Genomic DNA, 22798 nt, shown 5'->3' with positions numbered 1-22798 from the left:
CCTTCAGAGTCTGATGGAGTCCATGCCTCCACCTCACAGCTGTTTTGGGGGCACCAGGGGGAGCTACACAGAATTATTGTTATTAGTTATTTGTGGTGCTTTTAATGTTGTGGCTGATGTATGGTGGTGGTGTGGTGGTGGTGTATGGTGTGTGTATATACAAATAATTGGGCCAGTGGCAACCACCTACAGTAGTACGGTCAACCACTTTTCATATGTTAAAAAAAGAATAATTATGGTCTGACAATAACGGTTGCCCAGTGGGGGAGTCTCTGCCCACAGTCACAGGTTTAGGGAGGGAGACGGCGTCGCCAGCATGGCGGGAGTGTTTATTATAAAGATGAACAAAAAGGTTCACCGGCCACAATGATAAATACAATAATAAACACTGATACCGAGCGGGCACTGATCGGTCCGATTCCGGGGCAACTGTGCGGCAGCAGGAAGGAAGCCACGCTGCTGCAGCCGCGGCTTAACCACACCCCTTGGTCCGCCACACCCAGTTGCCCAGGGCAGCCTGATTTGGCCAGTTGTCAGTCATCTCATGCTGGTTCAACCATCTCAGGTCTGGTTCGCCTGTTATCGACCACATTTCTTATGTGTTAAAAAAATATGCAGAGCTTGACTTTAATGATTGCCCAGTTGCCTGTGGGCAACAACATTTGAGCTATCGTCTACCACCTTGTGCGGTCTCTGGTTGCCCCGTTGAATTGGCGTGCATTCAACTTCTGTGACACCTTTTGGTAAATTATAACCAGGATCTGCATCATCTGCAGAAACTACATTAAGTACATCAAATAGTTGAAGTACTTTAAAGGGGACCTATTGTGAAAAAAATCACTTTTCCACCGCTTGGGCACATACATTTGGGTCTAAGGTGCTGACTTACACACACCCCCTGAAATATGTCAACAGTTCTTTTCATCGTCTGTTGAAGGTGTGTCAGATGAACTCCATCTTATCAACACTGGAAGGCGAGGGAAGGCGTGGCCCCGTCCCCGGAGTCTTCCCCCGCTGCTGCTTTTATAGAGGTCCACAACTAGTTTACTGACGCGACCGAGGCCATTTCACCTCCGCCCCCGTCCGGCATGGAGCCGGAGTGAGGTGTGGGGAGCAGCAGCCATTTGCATTTGAAGCTACAGACACAGAACCGGACCGAAGCAGAGGGGCGTGGAGGCGTGCTAGAACGCCTGGAACGCGTCATCTGAGTGGTATTTTCGACAAAGAAAACTTCCAAGACACGTTTTTGGGACCTCGTTCCCATGTTCCCTCGGTGAAAAGGAGTTCAGTGGTGACCTCTCAGGTGTGAAACATCCCCAGCGGATGGATTTAATAATCCAGATCCTCCCGTCTGTAGCCTGGGGGCGTCGGTGGGATCTGAAGGTTGTTTGTAAAGTTACTCCAAGCTGCAGTAATGAGCAGCGCAGAACCTGCCCTACATACTATCTCACTACTACTCACTACATTCATCTGACACTGAATCAAGACATTACCCATTAAACAATAATTATCTCGCCTGCTCTAGCTCTTCTATACCTCCACTGTGTCTCTAGCCTACTCTACCTCTACTACACCTCTACTGTGCCTTGAGCCTACTCTACCTCTACTACACCTCTACTGTGCCTCAAGCCTACTCTACATCTCTACTGTGCCTCAAGCCTACTTTACCTCTACTACACCTCTACTGTAGCTCTAGCCTTCTCTATCTTTACTACACCTCTACTGTGTCTCTAGCCTACTCTACCTCTAATACACCTCTACTGTGCCTCTAGCCTACTCTACCTCGACTACACCTCTACTGTGCCTCGGGCCTACTCTACCTCTACTACACCTCTACTGTGCCTCGGGCCTACTCTACCTCTACTACACCTCTACTGTGCCTCTAGCCTACTCTACCTCGACTACACCTCTACTGTGCCTCTAGCCTACTCTCCCTCCACTAACCCTCTACTGCACCTCGAGCCTATTCTATCTCTACTACACCTCTACCGTGCCTCGAGCCTACTCTACCTCTATTTACCCTCTACCTCTCGCCTACTCTACCTCTACGACACATCTACTGGCTCTTGCCTACTCTACCTCTACTATACCTCTACTGTGTCTCTAGCCTACTCTTCCTCTACTACACCTCTACTGTGCCTTGAGCCTACTCTACCTCGACTACACCTCTACTGTACCTCTAGCCATTCTACCTCTACTATACCGCTAGCATACTCTACCAAATACTATACCTCTACTGTACCTCTAGCCTACTCTACCTCTACTACACCTGTAGCCAATTCTACCAAATACTATACCTCTACTGTACCTCTAGCCTACTCTACTTCTACTACACCTCTAGCCTAATCAACCTCTACTATACCTCTATCCTACTCTTCCAAATACTATACCTCTACTGTACCTCTAGCCTACTCTACCTCTACTACACCTGTAGCCTACTCTACCTTTACTTCACCTCTAGCCTACGCGACCTCTACTCTACCTCTACTACAACTTTAGCCTGCTCTGCCTCTACTAGCCCTCTGCTGTACCTCTAGCCTACTCTACCTTTAATATACCTCCACCATACGTCTACTCGACCGTTACTCCACTCTATTGCACCTCTGCTCTTCTACTTCTGCTCAAACTCAAGTCTGCCTCTCGTCTACTCCACCAATACCTCCACACAACCTCTTCTATAGCTCTACTCTACTTCTCCTCTTCCCTTCTCTACATCTGCTGTACTCCACCTCTAACTTACTCTACCACCCTTTACTCTACCTCCAGTCTAGGTCCACTCTACCTCTACTTTACCTCTACTCCACCTGTACATTACCTCCCTCTACCCCCTACTCTACCAGCCCCTACTCTATCTCTACATCTACTGTACTTCTACTCAACTATACCTCCACACCTACTGTACCTCTACTCCCTTTACTCTATAGCTCCTCTACTCTACTGTATCTCTGCTTCACCTCTATTTGACCTCGACTCGTCCTCCATATACTCAACTCCACTACTCCAACTCTACTTTACTCTACACCCCTCTACATTTAACGCTACCCCACCTACCTGTACTCTACCTCTCTCTACTCTACCTTTACTCCACCTCCATCTACCTCTCTCTCCTCTACTCTACCCTTTACTCCACCTCCCAGAACTCTACCTCCACAATTTTTCTCATTTTCTTGATGATAAATGCTGTTTAGTTTGTCCAAGCAGAGACGTGTCACATGAGGTAAAATGTCTCTTTTTGACATTTATCTGTTGGTTTTGAGTGTTTGACGTCTTGGTAACGAGGCTTCATGACAGATAGACTGACTGGTGCTGCTGCTGCTGCTGCTGCTGCTGCTGCTGCTGCTGCTGCTGCATCTGCTGCTGCTGCTGTTGCTGCATCTGCTGCTGCATCTGCTGCTGCTGCTGCCGCTGCATCTGCTGCCGCTGCATCTGCTGCTGCATCTGCTGCTGCTGCTGTTGCTGCTGCTGCTGCTGCTGCTGCATCTGCTGCTGCTGCTGCTGCATCTGCTGCTGCTGCTGCATCTGCTGCTGCTGCTGCTGCATCTGCTGCTGCTGCTGCTGCCGCTGCATCTGCTGCTGCATCTGCTGCTGCATCTGCTGCTGCTGCTGTTGCTGCATCTGCTGCTGCTGCTGTTGCTGCATCTGCTGCTGCTGCTGCTGCTGCTGCTGCTGCTGCTGCATCTGCTGCTGCTGCTGTTGCTGCATCTGCTGCCGCTGCATCTGCTGCCGCTGCATCTGCTGCTGCTGCTGCTGCCGCTGCATCTGCTGCTGCTGCTGCTGCTGCTGCATCTGCTGCTGCTGCTGTTGCTGCATCTGCTGCTGCTGCATCTGCTGCTGCTGCTGTTGCTGCATCTGCTGCTGCTGTTGCTGCATCTGCTGCTGCTGCTGCTGCTGCTGCTGCTGAGCCCGTTCATGTCAGCAGCATTTATTTAATAATGAAAACAAGCTCATCTTGAGTGCCTCCTCCACCTCCTCCAGCTCCTCCTCCTCCTTCCTCTTCTCCCGAAGCAGCTGGGACGGAGATGGAGACAGGTTGCCCCTGGGTCACGCACATCCACCCTCCTCCCCCCCCGCCTCCTTTCTTTCTCAATACGGGGTCGTTGAGCCGTGCCTGCCTGCCAGCTTCCCCCAGCGCCTGCAAACACATGCCTCCACCCGGCCTCTCCCTCCCTCCCTTACACCAGGTGACGGAGGCGAAGAGGCGCTGCAGGGCTGCAGGAAAAGGAGGAAGAGGAGGCAGAGGAGGAAGAGGAGGCAGAGGAGGAGGAGGAGGAGGAGGAAGATGAGGGGGAGGTGGAGGAGGAGGTGGAGTAGAAGGAGGAGGAGGAGGCGGAGGAGGTAGAAAAGTAGGAGGATGAGAAGGAGGAGGAGAAGGAGGTGGAGGAGGAGCTGGAGGATGAGGAGGAGGAGGCAGAGGAGGCAGTGCAGGAGGAGGAGGAGGAGAAGGAGGTCTTCTTGTATCATGTTATATATACATAATAGTAGTACTATATTAACATCTGAATGTTGATCATATTTTCAGTCGGGGGTGTTGTTCTGTTGAGTGTCATTTGATGTATTTATTCTTTCATGTTTTTGTACTTATTCAACTGAATTGTTGTTGTTTTGTTTGTTTTCCGCCAAAAAAGCAAAGAGAGGGAGGTGGTATTTTACAATATGTTTTTTGTCATATAAATGTATATATCAGTGTGTGTGTGAGTGTATATATATTATGTTTGTATATATATATATTTGTGTGTGTGTGTGTATATATTATGTTTATATATTTACATATATAAATATATATATATACTATAATATATTATGTTTATATATATATGTGTGTGTGTGTGTGTGTGTGTGTGTGTGTGTGTGTGTGTGTGTATATATATATATATATATATATATGTGTGTGTGTGTGTGTGTGTGTGTATATATATATATATATATATATATATATATATATATGTGTGTGTGTTTAATATAATGTTCTTCTTTTATCATTTGAATGTATCTGCATTTTCAGTCAGGAATTGATTCCCTGTTTAATTGTCTATATTATTATATATTTTACTATTTGTTATTTATTTTTAATAAATGAAATATTTTATCTGATTTATTTACTTATTTGTCCTTATTTTGGATAAATACACAAAACATGATTTAAAATCAGTTTAATTTGTTTGTTTTTGTCTCTTGTTGTGTTTCATCTGAATGGAGCGTCTTCACCTCTGTTTTCCCTTTGGGGGGGTGGAGGTGGAGAGAAAGAGAGAGGTGGAGGTGGTGAGGTGGAGAGGAAGGGAGAGAGGTAGAGTCAAAGAGAGAGGTGGAGGGGGTGGAGAACCAGAGAGACTGGGGGTTAGAGAGAGGGACTGGGAGGAGGGAAAGAGAGAGAGTGAGGGGAAAGGGAGGGAGGAAGGAATAGAGAGAAAGAGGGAGGGATAGAGAGAGGGAGTGAATGGGGAGAGAGGGAGAGAGGGAGGGATAGAGAGCGAGGGAGGGAGGGATAGAGAGAGGAGCAGCAGCAGCAGCAGCAGCAGCAGCAGCAGCAGCAGACAGCGCTGGGATCCAGTCGCAGCTCGGGGCCGGTGCAGCGCGTGGATCACCTGGATGTTCTGAGAAGGTAGGAACCCAAACATCCCATAATGTCACTGCACTCTGATGCCATCCACACATTCCAACACACGTTTCGGACAAATGAGATCCACTAGAGAAGACAACAACAACAACAACAACAACAACAACAACAACAACAACAAACAACAATCTCACGTGACCCAGGTAAAGAGGTCAGAGGTCAGAAGTCAGAGGTCAGAGGTCAGAGGTGGAAGGTGGCACTGTGTTTCAAACCCGGCCGATGACGTCCGTTGCGCGAAATTACATTTCCACAAAACTGACCTGCATGGTTTTCCGTGGGGCGCGTGAAAGGTGCGGACCGAGAGTAAAGAATATCCTGACGCGGAAACAACGGCGTGTCAAGCAAGACTGGAGTTTACGGCGTGCGCCTGACAGCCGTGAGCGCTTTCCACTTCAGACCTCACCTCGAAAAAAAGGGAAGAGTCCCGCGCGACAGCCTCGTGAGAAAAGCAAGAAGCGGCAAGAAGCACAATAGCATCAAAAGCACCGATATGCAAACAGCCCAGCGCCTGCACACAGAGGAGGGCAAAAAGATAAACGTACTCAGGACCTGGAAACGTGCAGGGTCTTGCGTGTGACTCAGAAGAAAGTCATCACTCCACTATTTGACGTTTCGGCCATAAAATATCAATGAAGGTGTGACTGAAGAATAGAGATCAGACGGAGGACATAGCTGTGACAGACATGCAGACACTTGCGTACGACGGAGCGGCTCCGTCCGAGCTTGCATGACGTTGTGCGCCTTCACAGGTTTTTCTTTGTGGAAATACTTCGAAGGAACCTCGGTGTGGAACGAGCGCCTTCATTAGATGACTTCAAGACAACGTCAAAGGTCCAGAGCTCATCGTGGTGAATGAAAATGATGCTCAAATAGTTTTTACATTTTGTTCAATATGACTTGGGTGTGCAGCAATATGACAGTAGTATCAGCTCCTGATGATGAAAGATAAGATCTAAAATGTTTCATATTATGAGTCTGAAATATTACAGAGAGATTTTAGGTCTGATCTACGTTTTCTGTTCTATTCTAGAGATGAAACAACACAGATACTGGTATAAGCTGTTGGTACTGATGATATATATTGTATATATGATATATCACGATTTATATATATATACTGTATATATATATATATTGTGATAGATCATATATATCGTATTTTATACAGGATATGTCTGATTTAGTCTAAAATGATCATATCTCTGAGATCAGAGAGAACCAATTGACATATCGAACGGATCGAGATATTGGACGTTTCAAATGTATCTGACATACCTGACATATCGGACATTTCAAAGATATTGGATGTTTCAAATGTATCAGACCTATTGAACATATCGGACATATGGAGGGTATCGGAAGTATCGGACATATCGGACATTTCAAAGATAATAGACGTTTTAAATGTATTGGACATATCGATCATATCGGACATATTCAACATTTCGACGTATTAAACATATTGAACATATTGAACATATTGAACATATCAGACGTATTGAACATATCGATCATATTGGACGTATCGGACATATTGAACCTATTGGACGTATTGAACATATCGGACGTATTGAACATTTTGGAGTCATGCTGCTTCTTAGACGCTGTGTCTCTGAATCATCGCAGCTCCCTCTCACCTCTGCTCATGGATCCTGGCGGGGGCCGTTTTTTGTTGCCTACGGTAACAAAAACCAGACAGCGAGAGCAAATTGGGAGGATTAGGAGGGTGGGCGGGGGCAGGGGGGGTTAGGGGGCGGGGGGGGGGGGGGTTAGGGGGGGTTATTTCCTGAGCTCCCACCTGTCTGGGGGAATGGGGGCGTAGACGTACGCGCTCACGCCCTCGCCTGGCGCTTCAACTTGCTGCCGGTGGGCACGTTATGCACGATAGACTGGGCGCTAATGGGGTCGTAGCTTCCACGGTTCGTTTGACTTTCCGCCACTAATTCACCGTGAGGCCACGTGGCGCCGCCCGTGGTTCGAGGCCGAGCCCAGCGCCTCGCCGTCGGTCGCCCACGCTCGGGCTTCACCCAAACTTTTGGTGGTCAAATCGGCCGCGGCTCTGTGAAAAAGCTCCCAATTCGACGGCCCCGCTTTCGAAGCACTACAACCCCGTAAATATGGGAGAATATGGTTGTGACGTCGATGTGCCGGCGGATTTACCCTGCGTGTGTGCTCCACCCCCCCCCCCCTCCCGCGGCCCCTAGGTGGCGTCAGGATGCAGCTCTCTGGTGGACTGACCGCTCTTTGGGCTCCTCTGCTCTGGATGACCCTGGTGTCCGTCCTCCCCAAAACTGTCCAGGCTCAAGGTGAGTTCCAGGAGGTAGCCCCCTGGCGTTACGAGGATATCGTGATGCACGACGAGATACCGTCTGGGGTTCCGGGCTCTGGTAACAAAAAACCCCCTTGAGGGAGTGTGACGGTAAAGTTGTTTTTCTGAACTTCATAGACTGTTTCCTGGACGGAACTCAATGGAGGGGGGTGGTGGGGGGCATTGGGGTTGGAAGGAGGGAAGTCAACGATAAGTCATTTTACGGGTTTTAGGGCTAAGACCTCGGTAGCTCAAGCCCCTCTCAAGCCTTGCCACCCTGACCGAACTGCTTGAGGACTTGGTTTTGATTCAAGATTGACGAGGTTTATGCGTCACCTACATACAGTATACATGCTCTCATACAAACACATACTTTCATACATACTGTACGTATATGCAGTGAAATGTCTTTGCAACGCACCCGGATTATGTGCCCTGGACCTTGAGAAGACCTCCCTCCCCTCCCAGCGCCAATTAATCCATACGTTTTGAATAGCACTAAGTACTTCTGAGTGGGTGCTTAAATGCCTTCGCGTTCGGGCATCTGGGAGATCGTCTTCTAGTGCACCGCTCCAGCTCCGCGCTTTCAAACCAAATGCGCCTGGTTTCAATGTGAACCACGTCCGTACGATCCGGTGGCCACCGTGGCTTTGAAATAAACAGCGCGACGCCCGGATCGGGAGCCTCGTGCGCCGGGGCCCGTTGCTCCCCCTGCTGGGGAGCTGCGCCTCCACTTCGCGGGGCGCAGAGTTGGACGTCGCGCGCGGAGCGTCTCGTGGGCTTGGCGCCTCCCAGCCGCTCTAGCGCGCCCTCCCTTTAAGGCGTCCTTCCGCACGCAGCCTTCTTCCAGTGGAGGAGCCTTCAAACGTCCTCTTTTTGATTCGAGGAAACAATGCTTCCCTGCGTTGATACTCACTCTGATGCATTGTGGGTATTTGAGGAAAACGGATTGTTCTTAACGTAAAGTCAAATTTTTTTGATTGTAATAAATTAATAAATGATATACTGTAGGTACATTATGTGTCATTTGTTAATATTAATTAATATCAATAATTAAATTAATATTTGGGGGGCTTTATTGATTTATTTTGACAAACTTGGAATTTTAGGTGTTTAATAATTTAATTGAAAAAATGAATCTGACATTTTTTTCCTAGTTTCGAACTGAAACCGAATGTAATCAAACTTGTTTGCCCTGAAACTGTTTGGTCCTCACCCGAAAATCAGTCCAGTTCCAGCGACTCGAATTCAGCCCGAGTGCGTCCCACACGTGGAAGAGTGATGGAGTGCAGATCCACAGGCTTTTCCAAGCTCCACTGACGTGTCACAAAGTCCTTCTATCACGACCTACCAAAACGGGAACCGTAAACATCGCATCCGGAGCCGAACGGGGAAAGGTGCTTGTTCGCGTCGTTGTTTTGAGAGCCAACGGGGCCCTGCTCGACGGCACTTCGGCACGCCGCCGGGTGGAGCGAACAACCCGCTCGACCGGCCGAGCCGCTGCCCCCGCATCCCATTAACTGTTGCCAACGATACCTCCCGACGTCGCCCAACCCGACGACTGTCGACCGACTGAGTTTAGGGTCAAACACAGTTTCACAGCAAACAAATGACACTTCCTCACATTTCGTTCGGCTTCCGGTTTACGGGGAAGTCAGTTCCGAAGCGATACATTCAATTTCACATCACGCCATTCGGATTCGCCTTTCCAGATGCAACTATACGAGACGAGCGATTGGAATTCAAACAGAAATGATTCAAATTTAGGTTTCCAGGGACGCGCGTCCGTGCCAAAAAAGAACAATGAGAAACGGCCGCGAAACGAGTGTCAGAAGGGAAGCGAAAAAAAAAAACACAAGATATGCAACGCACCATCCAAAGTGCTCCAACACACACACACACACACACACACACACACACACACACATTTCGGGGATTGGAGGGTCCCTGGAGGAAAAGCTTCTTTATTCTAATGGAAGCCCTCCCCCCACCACCCGGTTGGGTTTCGTCTGTTTGTTTGTTTTATTTTAAAGTTGATGAATGCGCCGGCTGCTGCTTCCTGTCCTCTGAAAATAAATAAATAAAAAATAAATTCTCTTGCTGATTAGTTTGTTTATCTGCGTGTGGAGCAGGAAGCCAACTCCGAAATAAAATAACATTTGTTTCCATATCTTATGGATTGGAATAAGAATAATTGTATTGAATATGTAACTTATTGTGATTATGACATCATCACCGTTGTGCAGGATTCAAAACGTTGCACCGGGCTTTTGGGGGTAAATTCAATGCACAATGTTTCGGTGCTGGAGGGTTGTCAGTTGTCAATGGGGCTGGAGGGGGGGGAATTCATACGCTCCATAGTTTTTTATTAAGGATAATTGTCTCGTTTTTTGTATTTGTTTTCGTGTTGGTATGTCGGGATGTTGAACTTTGTTTTTTTTGGCCCCAGTTTCGTCCCCTCGCAGGTTCCGCTCCAAAACGGTGGACGGCGGCGAGCTGCACGTGTCCTGGAAGGAACCCAGAGGAGAGTTTGACGCCTACAGGGTGGTCTACATCACGCGGCCTGGTGAGGGGGCGTTACATAAATACAAACCCCGATTCCAATCAAGTTGGGGCGTTGTGTACATCGTGAATACAAACAGAATACGGTGATTTTCTAATCCCTTTCAACCCATATTCAATTGAATACACTACAAAGACAAGATAATTAATGTTCAAACTGATGAACTTATTGCTTTTTTGCAAATATTAACTCATTTTGAATTTGATGCCTGCAACACGTTCCAAAAAAGCTGGGACAGAGGCATGTTACATCAGTTTGAACATTAAATGTCTTTTCTTTGTAGTGTATTCAGTCGAATATAGGTTGAAAAGGATTTGAAAATCATTGTATTGTTTTTATTTACATTCCAACTTCATTTGAATTGTGGTTTGTACATTGAATATGATCCATTATGTATTAAATATAACACAGTATTCAGAACAGGGAAAACCGAAAATATTCCATTGTCTGGTACCCAATACTATATATACAGTATATACATATATATATATATTTCCTTTTTTCTAATCTTAATATGGGGAAATAAGGAGTAAAATTTAAGTGGAGAAATGCTATCCATTGGCCCCAATACGATAAGAAAATGATTTTGTTTTTACTGTAATTATTGTTAACATTATTATTATTGTTGAATCCAGGAGAATTGGTTGTTCTTACACGCTATGAATCATCACTGGTGTGTTTTAGATAGATAGTGAATAGATACCGAGCTGCACAAAAACCAAATCAAGAAGGATTATTAACCCATCAGCCGCCGTGAAACCTTTTAAAATGGATTAGAGAAGCAAGGGGCCCGCCCCAGTGCATGCTGGGTAAGTGGCATGGGAGCCACAGAGTCATGTTATTTTCATATTCAGACTTGCAGGAGGCTGCGCATAAAGAGAAACGCTTAAAGTGTCACCACTAACGTGGATATTCTGACCATTGGTTAGAACATCTTAAAGACGACCTGCGACTATATCAATATCACCATGGTTACCACACCCAGAATCCCAGATGATATCTAATCTCATATCACCACATCAATACCCATCAACCAGCCCAGGCTGAAGGAAACAGCAGATGTTGCACAAAATCTCATTTTATTTCTTTGCTGTTGAGCGTTCACAGCCAAAGAGGCTTCATCAGGCCCTGATCACAAACCACGAACCATCCTCATTATTCCTGTCGCTCGCCCTGGAAGCTGGACACTGGAGAGAGAGGGGAGTTCCCACACTAAGAACTGAGCGCGTTGAAGAGGAGGAAGCAGGGTCCGGCAGAAAGGAAGTGATGTCATCAGATCACCAGGAAAGCTGGTTGGATAGAATAACGACAGACGCACGAAGCCAAGTACTGTAGTTGTTGTTCACCATGAACACTCTTGCTTTTAACATAATACTACGCACCTTTATACAACGTACCTTCATACTACGTACCTTCATACCATGTACTTTCATACTACGTACCTTCATATTACGTACCTTCATACTACGTACCTTCATACTACGTATCTTCATACTACGTACCTTCATACTACGTATCTTCATACTATGTACCTTCATACTACGTATCTTCATACTACGTACCTTCATACTACGTACCTTCATACTACGTACCTTCATACTACGTATCTTCATACTATGTACCTTCATACTACGTATCTTCATACTATGTACCTTCATACTATGTACCTTCATGCTATGTACCTTCATACTATGTACCTTCATACTATGTAATTTCATGCTATGTACCTTCATACTTACATTAATACTAAACGCCAAGAACATCCTTTTTCTCACCACTACAATTAAAGTTCTGTAACAGTGTTATAACAGTTAATACAGCAATAACCTTAAATATGCTAATACTTACCTCTCTGCTGTAAATATACAGTATAAGGTACTTACCTGATTGACGTTCTATGAAATTTTTACAATAGTTTTATTACAATGTTATTACAGTGGTAAAAAGTTAATAGAATCATGTAGATCATAACCTTTCCCTGTTTCTACCGAATACTTACCAGTCTGCTCCAAACATACATAGTACTTCCTTGTCTGGTGACAGTGTTATTACAGTGTTATTAGGGTCATAGACTCCACCAGTTCATAACCGTTCCATGTTTCTCCCCACTACTTACCTCTCTGCTCCAAATATATAGTACTTTGCATGTCTGGAGATCCGTGACAGGATTTTAACAGTGTTATAAAGTTCATAGAGTGGTCCAGCGCGCTTCACTTTAGCTCCGCCCCCGACCACGGAGGGAGGGCGTAGCAGAATGTTAGATGGGAGGGGCTTAACCGTCGCAAAATACGTTTCACCTTTAATGCCGTTTTATATCCTTTATCTTAGTTAACCAGCTTTAAATTTTCGGTAATAACAGGAAATCAGCGTTTAAGCCGCTGAATCGGCGCAAAGCCACATTATTGTGTATATTTAACTTTATTGTAATAACAGTAATAAAAAAGAAGGGGTGGAGGTGTTGACAGACGTGCACTTCTCACCATGAAGACGTTTACGGAGCAGACTTCCAGCGGCGTCAGGGAGACGGCTGCAGCTGTGCGTTGTAAAAACCCGGCGAGCGGCGGGGAGCATTGCTCGCCATCGGTTTGTGTTGGATGGCGCGTTGCTTTGAAATGGAATGTTTGCGTTCCAGGGGCGGATCGTTTGATGTGCGCCCATTTTACGTTACAACACAATGACACCGGGTGATATCAATCGCTCTGAGCTGTCTCCAACACAGGAGTTGGAGTCTCCGACCTTATCTAGAAGCATTTTGAGGAGGATTTTGATCACGGGCGCTCCTTGCTGCTTGTTCAATAAGAATATAAAAAATATATATAAATAATAAATATGAAATATTTATTGTGAAAGCCCTATTTTCCCCGTTCACTTTATAATACATGTCGGCTTTTGTTTATATGTATTGCAATGCATGGCTGCAGAGGGGATCAACAAACCTAGCTGCTCCAAAATTTGGGAAATACACCTTCCGACATCTCATGCTAACTGTGTTAGCCTAAAGCATGGCTGCAGAGGGGATCAGCTAGCCTAGCTCCTGTGATTTACGGGAAAAACACCTTCCATCAGCTCAGAAGCAGAGTTATTTAAGTGTTGCATCTTGCCTCTTTGTGACAAGTAAAAGAAAAAATGTTAAAGAATATCCCTGAAACTCCATTCGCTGGTGCTGTTTTGTTGCCAGTTCAGTCAACTGAGTTTTGTTGACAGTCATTTCAGTTCATACCTGGCAACCCCAACTTGAGGCAGTCCAGCTGATAGGGAGTGCTTATCTCGCTCTTTTTCTCTCTTTTTGTCTCCTTTTGCTAAAAGGGACATTTGGAGTTGCCCCTCTCTTCACCTCGGAGCAGTTTAACGACGTTGTATTGGAATTAAGCAGCTGCAGCTGTAAACTGGTGAAGCACGGGGCTGACCTCTGACCTCTGAGTATTTGTGGCGATGGTGTTGCTATTCACTCTTAGTAAAGGAAGTACAGCATGACACCTTCATGGAAACGGTGGCTTGTTCCACGGGACCCTCTAAGGTTCGCCCACTGCACCGCTGGTACGGCTTTGGAATTTTGTACCTTCTACAGAAAGGTCCAAATATAGCCAAAGCTTTTGTACCCCTAAAGGTACCGTGCTGTCCTTTATTGTATAACTGGATGTTACTCGGTATGTGGGGGAAAGGAGCGATGGAGCTGGAAAATCTGATTAAGAAAAACATAGATAATGGAAGGGTAGAAGATCCCTCTGAAGTGGAGAGCTCACGGGGGGGTAGGTCCAGGTGGGGCTCCCGTCTGATGAAGATGGAGAGAGGTTCTGCCCCATCACTTGTTGAGAAGAGATGTGATGCCCGAACTCTTTTGCCGAATTAAGAAAATCAGATTTCTGATGATTGGAAGGACAGAAGGGTCTGGAGATCCCTCCGAGGTGGAGAGCCCAGCGGAGGAGTCCATGATGGATCCTGAACTGATGGAGCTTCAGTCCCCTGACTCCTGTCAGAGACAGCGTGAGATTCAACCGTCCTGGCAGCAGCACAAAGTCCCTCCACCTTGTCTTCCAGGGATGAGAAGAGTTGCGCCAGAATAGAGCAGGAACAGAGCAACTGAGCTGAGTGACACATCACCACGAGACTGCAGCCTATCTTCTCTCTGACTGTGAAGAACCTGGTGGAAGCCTTGAGAAGCCTTGAAGCCCTGAGCCAGCCTCAAGTTCAGAGAGACCTTCAAAACCTGAACAACCTTGGACAGATCGCAAGTACAGCCCTCTTGTAAAACTTTCATCAGGAGACGTCACACAAGTTGATTTGATGTGAGCTGCTAGGTGATTATATACCTGTCTTACTAATTATACACCTGTCAACTGATTATATACCCGTCGTACTGATTATATATACCTGTCTCACTGATTATATAGCTGTGTTGCCGGAAGTGGTTAGACTGCAGCGGTGGTGGTGGTGTCTGGCTGCTTCCAGATGTGGAAGCCTTGGTAGGGCCCCTCAGTCTGGGTTTATGTCCTTTGTCCTGTTTATGGATTTTGATGCAGCCCCCTCTTTCCATTGCTGGTGGTGGCCATTGAACCTGTTCACACCTGGCATTGTTACGAGACCTTGAGACTAACATTCAACCACGTTTCATTGACGCCTGTACTTTTACTCTTCAATTTGCCGTTTCTCTCTTCAAAGCGAATGATGTCTTGAGCCGTCAAATACATTCTAACTTGGGATCAAAAGCAATTTTTCCGCTTAGTCTTGTACTTGAATTTGGTTGTTTTCTTTGCTCACCATTTACAAGCCAGTCACCCAAGCCTCGGCTGATGCTAACGATAATGCAAGGTGCGACCAGGGTGGTGACGCCCCCTAAAGAAGGCTGGAGAGTTCACATGCACGCGGTTCACAGGCTTTCTATAAGAACCTGGTCGTGGTTCCCTGTCGGAGGCCCGAGGAGGAAGCCGTTCCGCTGAGATGAACTCTGACATTGATCTATTTATCTAACTTTTGGTGCCTTGTCTTCAAGCCAGCTGGTTCTCACTAACCGTAAGAGCGTTGGCAGCTCTTGTAGGAGATGGGTTAGGGTTAGGGCAGGCTTTTTACTCGGCAGGGCTGTTGTTTTGGAAGGTACCTACCTCATTTCAGGAAAACTGTAATTCTGCAAAGCGGTGCGCGGAAAATTTGAGAAGATGTTCAAAGTCTGAGAAGACGGAGAATCAGCGGGAGAAGTGATGATGATACGGAGAGGTTCCGGCGGCCGAATCAAAGTTCAAATGAGTCCTTGTCACAGTGGCACAAGGAGGGCGTAAAATGAAAAGGATAGACTATGCGTTCTAATGTATTGCATGCCATACAAACCATGAAAATAGAACCAATTCAGACAAAAACAACTGTCTCACGTCTTTTATATTGGAGGGTCTCAGATTGAATGAGGTTAGATTTAAGGGGTCTCCAAAGGGAGAAAAAAGGATGGGAACCCCTGTTATTATTGTTATATTGCGTTTCAGGATAAAATTGGTCCATATTCGTCGGTTTTTAAAACTCCTCATTACCCCAGACATCCGAAGGTAATCCGGATTATCTGTATTATGTATTATCTCACAATGTCAATCTCGACCGGATGCCTCAGGGCGGCACTGTAAATCTCAACCCGGCGAGCCTTCAGTCCGGCTGGAAGAGTGAGATGACATAATATTTATGGGATGTGGCTTCTATTGGTTCTGGTGCTGTTGACTGGTATTTGGTGGAAGGCAGCAGTTCCCGGTTCCCGGGACCCTGCGGCCTCACTGAACCGGGGACCTGAGCCATAGCTTTTGAACCAAAGGACAAATATCACTGCTTTGCTAAATATTGCACAAAATCACTTACTGAGAACTTACTTAAGAAAAACGATAGCATTCAAAGGCTACATAGAGTTGGCTTTAAAGAACTGTTATTCTGGCCTCTAGTAACAGCAGTGATAAAAAGAACAGACACATCATCAATATTTGCTTAACAGATTAGAAATCAGATAATTATTTCAAATGATTTTACTTTCAAAGGACGATGAATTAGCTTGTTGGCGCTTCAGTAAAAGCTGGTACAGTCTTTAGGGATGAAATCATGTTCACAAATCCATTTTTGAAGCAGGAACTACAGAAGTTATTGCTCTTAAAGGAGTTTGACCGCTTTCACATTATCAATTAGACCACAAGTTGTACCAATATCTCGGTGTTTACTGTAATTCTGGCGTTGGTCGGGTTTTGGGTATTTATTCCAACAAGAGTCTTTCAGAAAGCCTTAAAAGTTTGTCAGTGTCTGGAAAGAATTGTCCAAACTTTGGAACTGTGGAAATTGCTCAAATTGATAGTGAATCCCCATCTTGTCAATCACAATCTGTTTGATTCGGCCAAGTACGTTTTCACATCAGTAATTTGTCAAGGTGAGGAATCAGTGCATTTCTGTACAGACAAACAAAAGCATAAAAACAGTGAAAAGAAAGGAACAAATGATCCAAAATAGTCAAAAATGAAGGAAGTAGCCAAATATATAAAATATACATAATATACAAAGTGCGATTCTATACACACATAATTGATCAATATAAGTATATAAATGTTGTTACAGAGACTACAATGTTATTACAGTGTAATTACAATGTTAATAGAGTGAACATGAACTGATAAACATACAAATATCTGTTTTTGTCACTCAGTCACTGCCAAAAAATGATCATTTATCTCCATCACGTGGTGGTGTTTCTTTGACAAGTGAAGCGTGTGGCTGGCGTTGACGTTCCCGGCGCTCCGTCCGTGGTATGTACAACAGGTGTGACATGGCGGCCATGTTTTCTGCCTGACTTGAACTTGGTTGAGTTGAGAGCACATAAAAATGTTGCCTGAGGCACCCCTGATCAACTTCAGTTCATTAAAAGCCTTTATTTATTTGGGGTTTCTCCACCGAAAGTTGCACTTTACTTCAAGTTGACCACACGACTCCAATGACTTTTCAGTGCTGAGATAGAAAGTCTTTGGAGTTAGAAAGCCTAACCACTCATAAAGTATTTTGAGATAGCTTGGATAAATTGTTCAAACTTTTCGAAACCAGAAAATGTGCACAATATGATTTTGGAGTGGTCTTTGGTGATGCAAAGTCTTTCTAGATGAAGTCTTTGGAGATGGAAGTCTTACAAGATTGAAAGTCTTTGGAGAATCAAAGTCTTTGGACTCTTTTCTTTTCCTCATAAAGATTCTCGGGGCTCAGGCTTTAACACTCACTCTGCCCAAACCTCGAAGGCCTAATTTCTGAGACAAGTCTGTACACCTCCTCCTCCCCCCGCTCCACCTCCTCCCCCCCCTCCCCCGCCTCCTCCTCCTCCTCCTCTTCCTCCTCCTCCCGCTGCCGCTGCAGCCCGTCGCCTCAGGGCGGGAGGCACTTAGCCGCGAAAAGAAGGAACAAAACTCGGATTAAAAAAGCCAGAGTGCGTGCCCCGGGGCGGTGCCAGTGAGTGACGGCAGCCTTTGCCGTGTTTTGTGGCTGCGGGTCAGAGGTTCGAGTGGAAGTGGAGTGGAAAAGGCTGTCACCGTGGTTACTCCACCGCTGGCGCGCCACGACACTGTGAGAACATTTCAAATTCCACTTAAAAAAAAACCTGAAATAAATAATGGAACGTAGATCTTGTGTCGCAAGATCTAAACTGCGAAGCCGCGCTAATTCATGTAATTGACCAGCTCCAGCAGAACAGCCGTCACTCTGGAAGGGAGAACTACTAGTGGTGACGAAAGGTTGGACCCTTTTTTTTTGGGTCACTCGGTTTTGGGCGAGTCACTGGGTGTAAAAGAGTCGATCAAAAGCCTGGTCCGCTGGGTTTCGAGGAACGACTTCCTGGAGGACCCGCTTCCGTCAAAGAGTGAGTCAGTCAGATTCAGTATGAGTTATGCCCCAGTCACTGAGAAGATTTGTCTTGTCGCTAGGCAGGAATCATTCGTGAGTCTCGCGTCACCGACTATTGGCGGGCCATAATAATAATCACCGATCTATGTGTCTGCGACTTCTTGTGACCTTTCTAGGTTGGAGCTCTCTTCTGGGTGAAGTAGTCACAGAGTCAGAGTCTCTGTCTGCTTTCTCTCCTGGTGGAGCTCAGGGGGCGGAGTCGTTTCGCCGACTTTGTTTTGCAGTTCGCGTCGTTTCCTGTGACTTTTCATCGAAGGCATTAAAATGATCCTACCGCTCCTGCTGTCGGTCTGAAGGACCATGTGGAGGAGCGGGTAAAGGAGCGGGTGGAGGAGCAGGTGACGGAGCGGGTGAAGGAGCGGGTGAAGGATCAGGTGAGGGAGTGGGTGAAGGAGCAGGTGAAGGAGCAGTTGAAGGAGCAGGCGAAAAAGCAGGTGAAGGAGCAGGTGAAAGAGCAATTGAAGGAGCAGGCGAAGGAGCAGGTGAAGGAGTGGGTGAGGAGCGGGTGAAGGAGCGGGTGAAGGAGCAGGTGAAGGAGCGGGTGAGGAGCGGGTGAAGGAGCGGGTGAAGGAGCGGGTGAAGGAGCGGGTGGAGGAGCAGGTGTGGGAACGGGTGAAGGAACAGGTGAAGGAGCAGGTGGAGGAGCAGGTGAAGGAGCACTCACATGAATGTGAGAGCTGTTCAGAGGGAAAGAGGGGGAGGGAGACAGACGGAGGTAGAGGAGGGATGGATCTCCGTCCGTCTGTCCTCCTCCCGTTGTGTTTCTCTGTTGATCTTGGTGCATTGACTCGTGGGTCAGAGGTCAGAGGTCGAGTGGGGGTTGTCTCTGCAGTTCGTCTCCGGGTTCATGTGCAGGTCAAGGCCCCAGACCCCCGGGGGCCCGGACTTAAAATGAGGCGTAGGGACCCGCAACCACCACGAGGGGCCCTGCAGGTTCCCAGCCAACGTCGACCGGCAACAGTCAAGGACCGTTGGATTCGTCATCTGATTCTGATGCAGATTTTGTTTTTTTTGTTCCATCCCATAATTCCACCTCCTCCACTAACGCTGACCGGCTGTTTTAGAACCGAAGGAAGGTTCGTTTGGTGAATCTTCTCGGCTCTTTCGCACGTTTGGACCGTGAACGTTTTATGGTTTTGTTTACGAGAAAATTCCACAAGGAGTGAAACCTGGAGGCGCTGGGGACTCAGCCCCGCCCCACCCTGTCCTTCCCCATCCTGCCCCGCCCTGCCCTGCTTCGCCCTGCCCCGCCCTGCCCTGCCCTGCCCCGCCCCGCCGGCCCTGCCCTGCCCTGCCCTGCCCCGCCCCACCCGCCCATGCCCTGTTGTCAGCCACTTTTCATATGTATAAAAGTCTAAATGAATGTATGAAACTTCAGGATTTAAATCTGGATTATTATCATGATTTTACAGGATCGTTGTCACACATTGATGAAGCGATAAGAATGTGGCAACCATTTGTGTCAGTGTTGGCTCCCAACAGCTGATGCGTGGTTGCCAAGCAATGTGTAAAAAGTTGACACCTCTCTTCTCCGCCAGGGGGCGAGCGGGCGGAGGTGCGGGTGTCCAAGCAGGATGCCAAGGTGCTGCTGGAGGACTTCGACCCCGCAAAGGAGTACAGCTTCAGTGTCTACGCCCTCAAGGGGGCGGAGGAGAGCAAGCCGCTGCACGGCAAGCACCAAGGTGGGTGGTGCAGCAGCAGGGCATGCTGGGAAATGGAGTTTGGTTTGTTTGACAGCACATAATAATAACATAATAATAATAATATCTGTTCCATTTCAGCTGTTTTCTGCTTTGACGCAGGAGAGATTTATTCTCTTGGTTTCCATATTGCAGCTATATTTTTACATTATTATTAAATTTTTGGATAAAACTTTTTCATTTTATTGTTGACATTTCTGAATTGGTTTGAAAATTGTGATGTCAATACTTTGTTTGGAAGTTCTGCAACCATTTTCCACTTAAATTAAATGAAGTACTACCGTAGTCACAAATCAATTAAAATTAAGAGTGGTGAGGTCCCGCCCTAATATCCTGCTGTCATCCTGTCACTTCCTGTTGTCATCCTGTTCACTCTCGAGCAGCCGAGCATCGCGGGGTGGAGACCGTCCAGCCTCAGAGGAGAGAAGACTCCGGGACCAGGGAGGACAACAACGACATCTCAGAAGGTTAGAGCTCGAGAGACCCTGACCATGGACCTTTGACCCCCGAAGCCCAGCGGCCAATAGACCTTTTCCTTTTTTGACATGACATTATGACATTACATTACATTACATTAAGCAGACGCTTTATCCAAAGCGACTTACAATTATTCAAACACCGACGGATGCAGCCATCAGGAGCAATTAGGGGTTAAATGTCTTGCTCAAGGACACTACAGCATGCTAGCAGGAGGAGCCTGGGATCCAACCAGCAACCTTTAGATTACTAGACCACCAGCTCTACCTCCTGAGCTACCATCCCCCCTTTTGACAAGGAATTGCGTATCATTTCGTGAGGACACCTTAAATGGTGGACGATATTTTAAGTTGACAACTCTGCCGTCCACCTCAAATATTGAGGCTCATGGAGCCTCTTCAAACAGGGATTTTAAGCAAAGACCAGAGGACTGAGGGACGTCCAGGGCCACGATGCTTCATTATTATTCTGCATCACTGTCCTTGGCTTGGTCCTCCCGTGCCGCTGCGTAGGGCATCGGTAGGTCCCCAGGTTGGTCTCCGGGTTGGTACCGGGTTAGTTGATTGTGATACAATCTGCAGCAGTGTTTTTCATCCTTCTGGTGAAAATCCGCTTCTCCTTTGCAAACCCCTAGGGGAACAGCCAGGGTACTCTAAAAATGAAAAAATAAAGTTTATATATACAACGTTTATCTTCATTTTACTGTTTTTCTCCCGGTGCCTCTCAGCTGGAAAAAAAAAACATCTTAGAGGGGGTACACTACTAAAAGAAAGTTTGAGAACCACTGCTCTGCAGTACAACCGGATGGAAAGATGTTTTCTCCGTTGTTTTGATGTAATTCAGATTCCTCTGAAGGTGAATTTGTGGTTTAGCTGTTGGCTTGCGGGGGGGGGCGGGCGGGCGGTGGAGTCAGGGCCCCTGCCAAGTATCATTAAATATGATTATAAGTACTGCGTGTTGGAACAAAACAAAGAAAGTATCCGGCGTCAAGCCACTTGGAAGCGCTTAGCTGAGAGAAACATCACTGTTGTCTCTGTGAGACGCCGGCTGACCTCAGGATGTTCCCCTCTCGACAGTAAAGTGTCACGTCGAGTCCCTTCACGGTGTTGACACGCGCACGCAAAACAACAACCGTTGTTTGTTGCGGCGCAGTGTTTTGGCTCCCAGCGCCGGAGGAACGGTGTCGATTACGTTGTGCGGACATTTTTCGGCGGGACGGCCTTGCGGCGGAGGTGAGAGTGGGAGGTTAGCCTACGTGCCATGGGTACAGCTGTGCCACGCAACCCAAACTTGAAAGACCTGAGGCTACTGTGGAAACTCACTGCAAGGCATGCTTCTCATGATCCTGCTTTTATTAAACCTTCTCCTTCTCTTTTACAGGCGTGGAATTGTTTTTTTGACACCTGATAGGTGTTCTGGTAGACAATTTGGAATTAGGTCGTTTCTTTTAATGAAATGAAGTCCTTTCGCAGAGGCTTTTATCCAAGGTCACCGGGCACAGAAGATGTTCTGGTTGGTTCAGGGGAAACACATTAAGATTAGGGAAAGTATCGAAGGGCTTTAAAAATCCTTAAAGGATGTTTTTTTAAGAGAAGAGGCCAAACTTTATTTGTCCTTATTCCTGATGGAGTCAAGCTAACCTACATGTCTTTTGAGCCGGGAGGAACCAGGGGCAACATGCAAATCCATCCCAGGTCTCTGGCCAAATACACCAACTGAGCTTCATCACGTGAAACAATGATGAAACATGTCATGTCTGAAATCAAAACTTGAGGTCTTCAAATATACCTTTGGATGTGAACAATTTTCCATTAACTCTGCCGTCAACTTGAAATACTCCCGGAGTACAACCCCCGGAGTACCATGAACGGCACAGACAGTCCCTGACGCACTGAACGGTCCTATATTGTGCCCCAGAAACCACTGCACAACTCAAGACAAAACAGCCCCAGAAAGCCCGGGACAACCCCGGACAGTCTAACCACCCTTGATAGCCTCTCTTCGACCCAAGACAGTCCCAGACGGTCCCCAGACAACCCTAAACAGCCCTGAGAGCCCAGAGACAACTCCTGACAGCCCTGGACACCCCCACCCAGACCTGGACAGCCCCAGGCAGTTTCAAACAGCTCCCCACACCTCCAGACAGTCCCTATAGCTCTGAACACCCCCAGCAGTCAGTCAGACAGTCCTTGAAGTGCACATACAGTGGACAGCCCCAGAAACCCCCAAATAGTCACTGA

General features: G+C 46.8%; 1 protein-coding gene across 2 annotated transcripts in view; it reads left to right on the top strand.

Moving 5' to 3' along the window:
• The first annotated feature begins 5537 nt into the window (after positions 1-5537).
• The window catches only part of col14a1b (collagen, type XIV, alpha 1b), an 85336-nt gene continuing 68075 nt past the window's right edge, over positions 5538-22798 (top strand). For both annotated transcript variants that reach the window (XM_080007189.1, XM_080007188.1), the window contains exons 1-5: positions 5538-5599; positions 7819-7920; positions 10372-10488; positions 19920-20063; positions 20465-20548. In XM_080007189.1, the coding sequence (XP_079863315.1) occupies positions 7830-7920; positions 10372-10488; positions 19920-20063; positions 20465-20548 (436 nt within the window). In that variant the 5' untranslated portion in view covers positions 5538-5599; positions 7819-7829. The remainder of the gene's footprint in view (positions 5600-7818; positions 7921-10371; positions 10489-19919; positions 20064-20464; positions 20549-22798) is intronic.

This window comes from Zeus faber (assembly GCF_960531495.2).
Source record: "Zeus faber genome assembly, chromosome: 1".
Lineage (NCBI taxonomy): Eukaryota > Metazoa > Chordata > Actinopteri > Zeiformes > Zeidae > Zeus > Zeus faber.
Note: the sequence above shows the minus strand (reverse complement) of the source record. Positions and strands in the feature narration are given on the sequence as shown.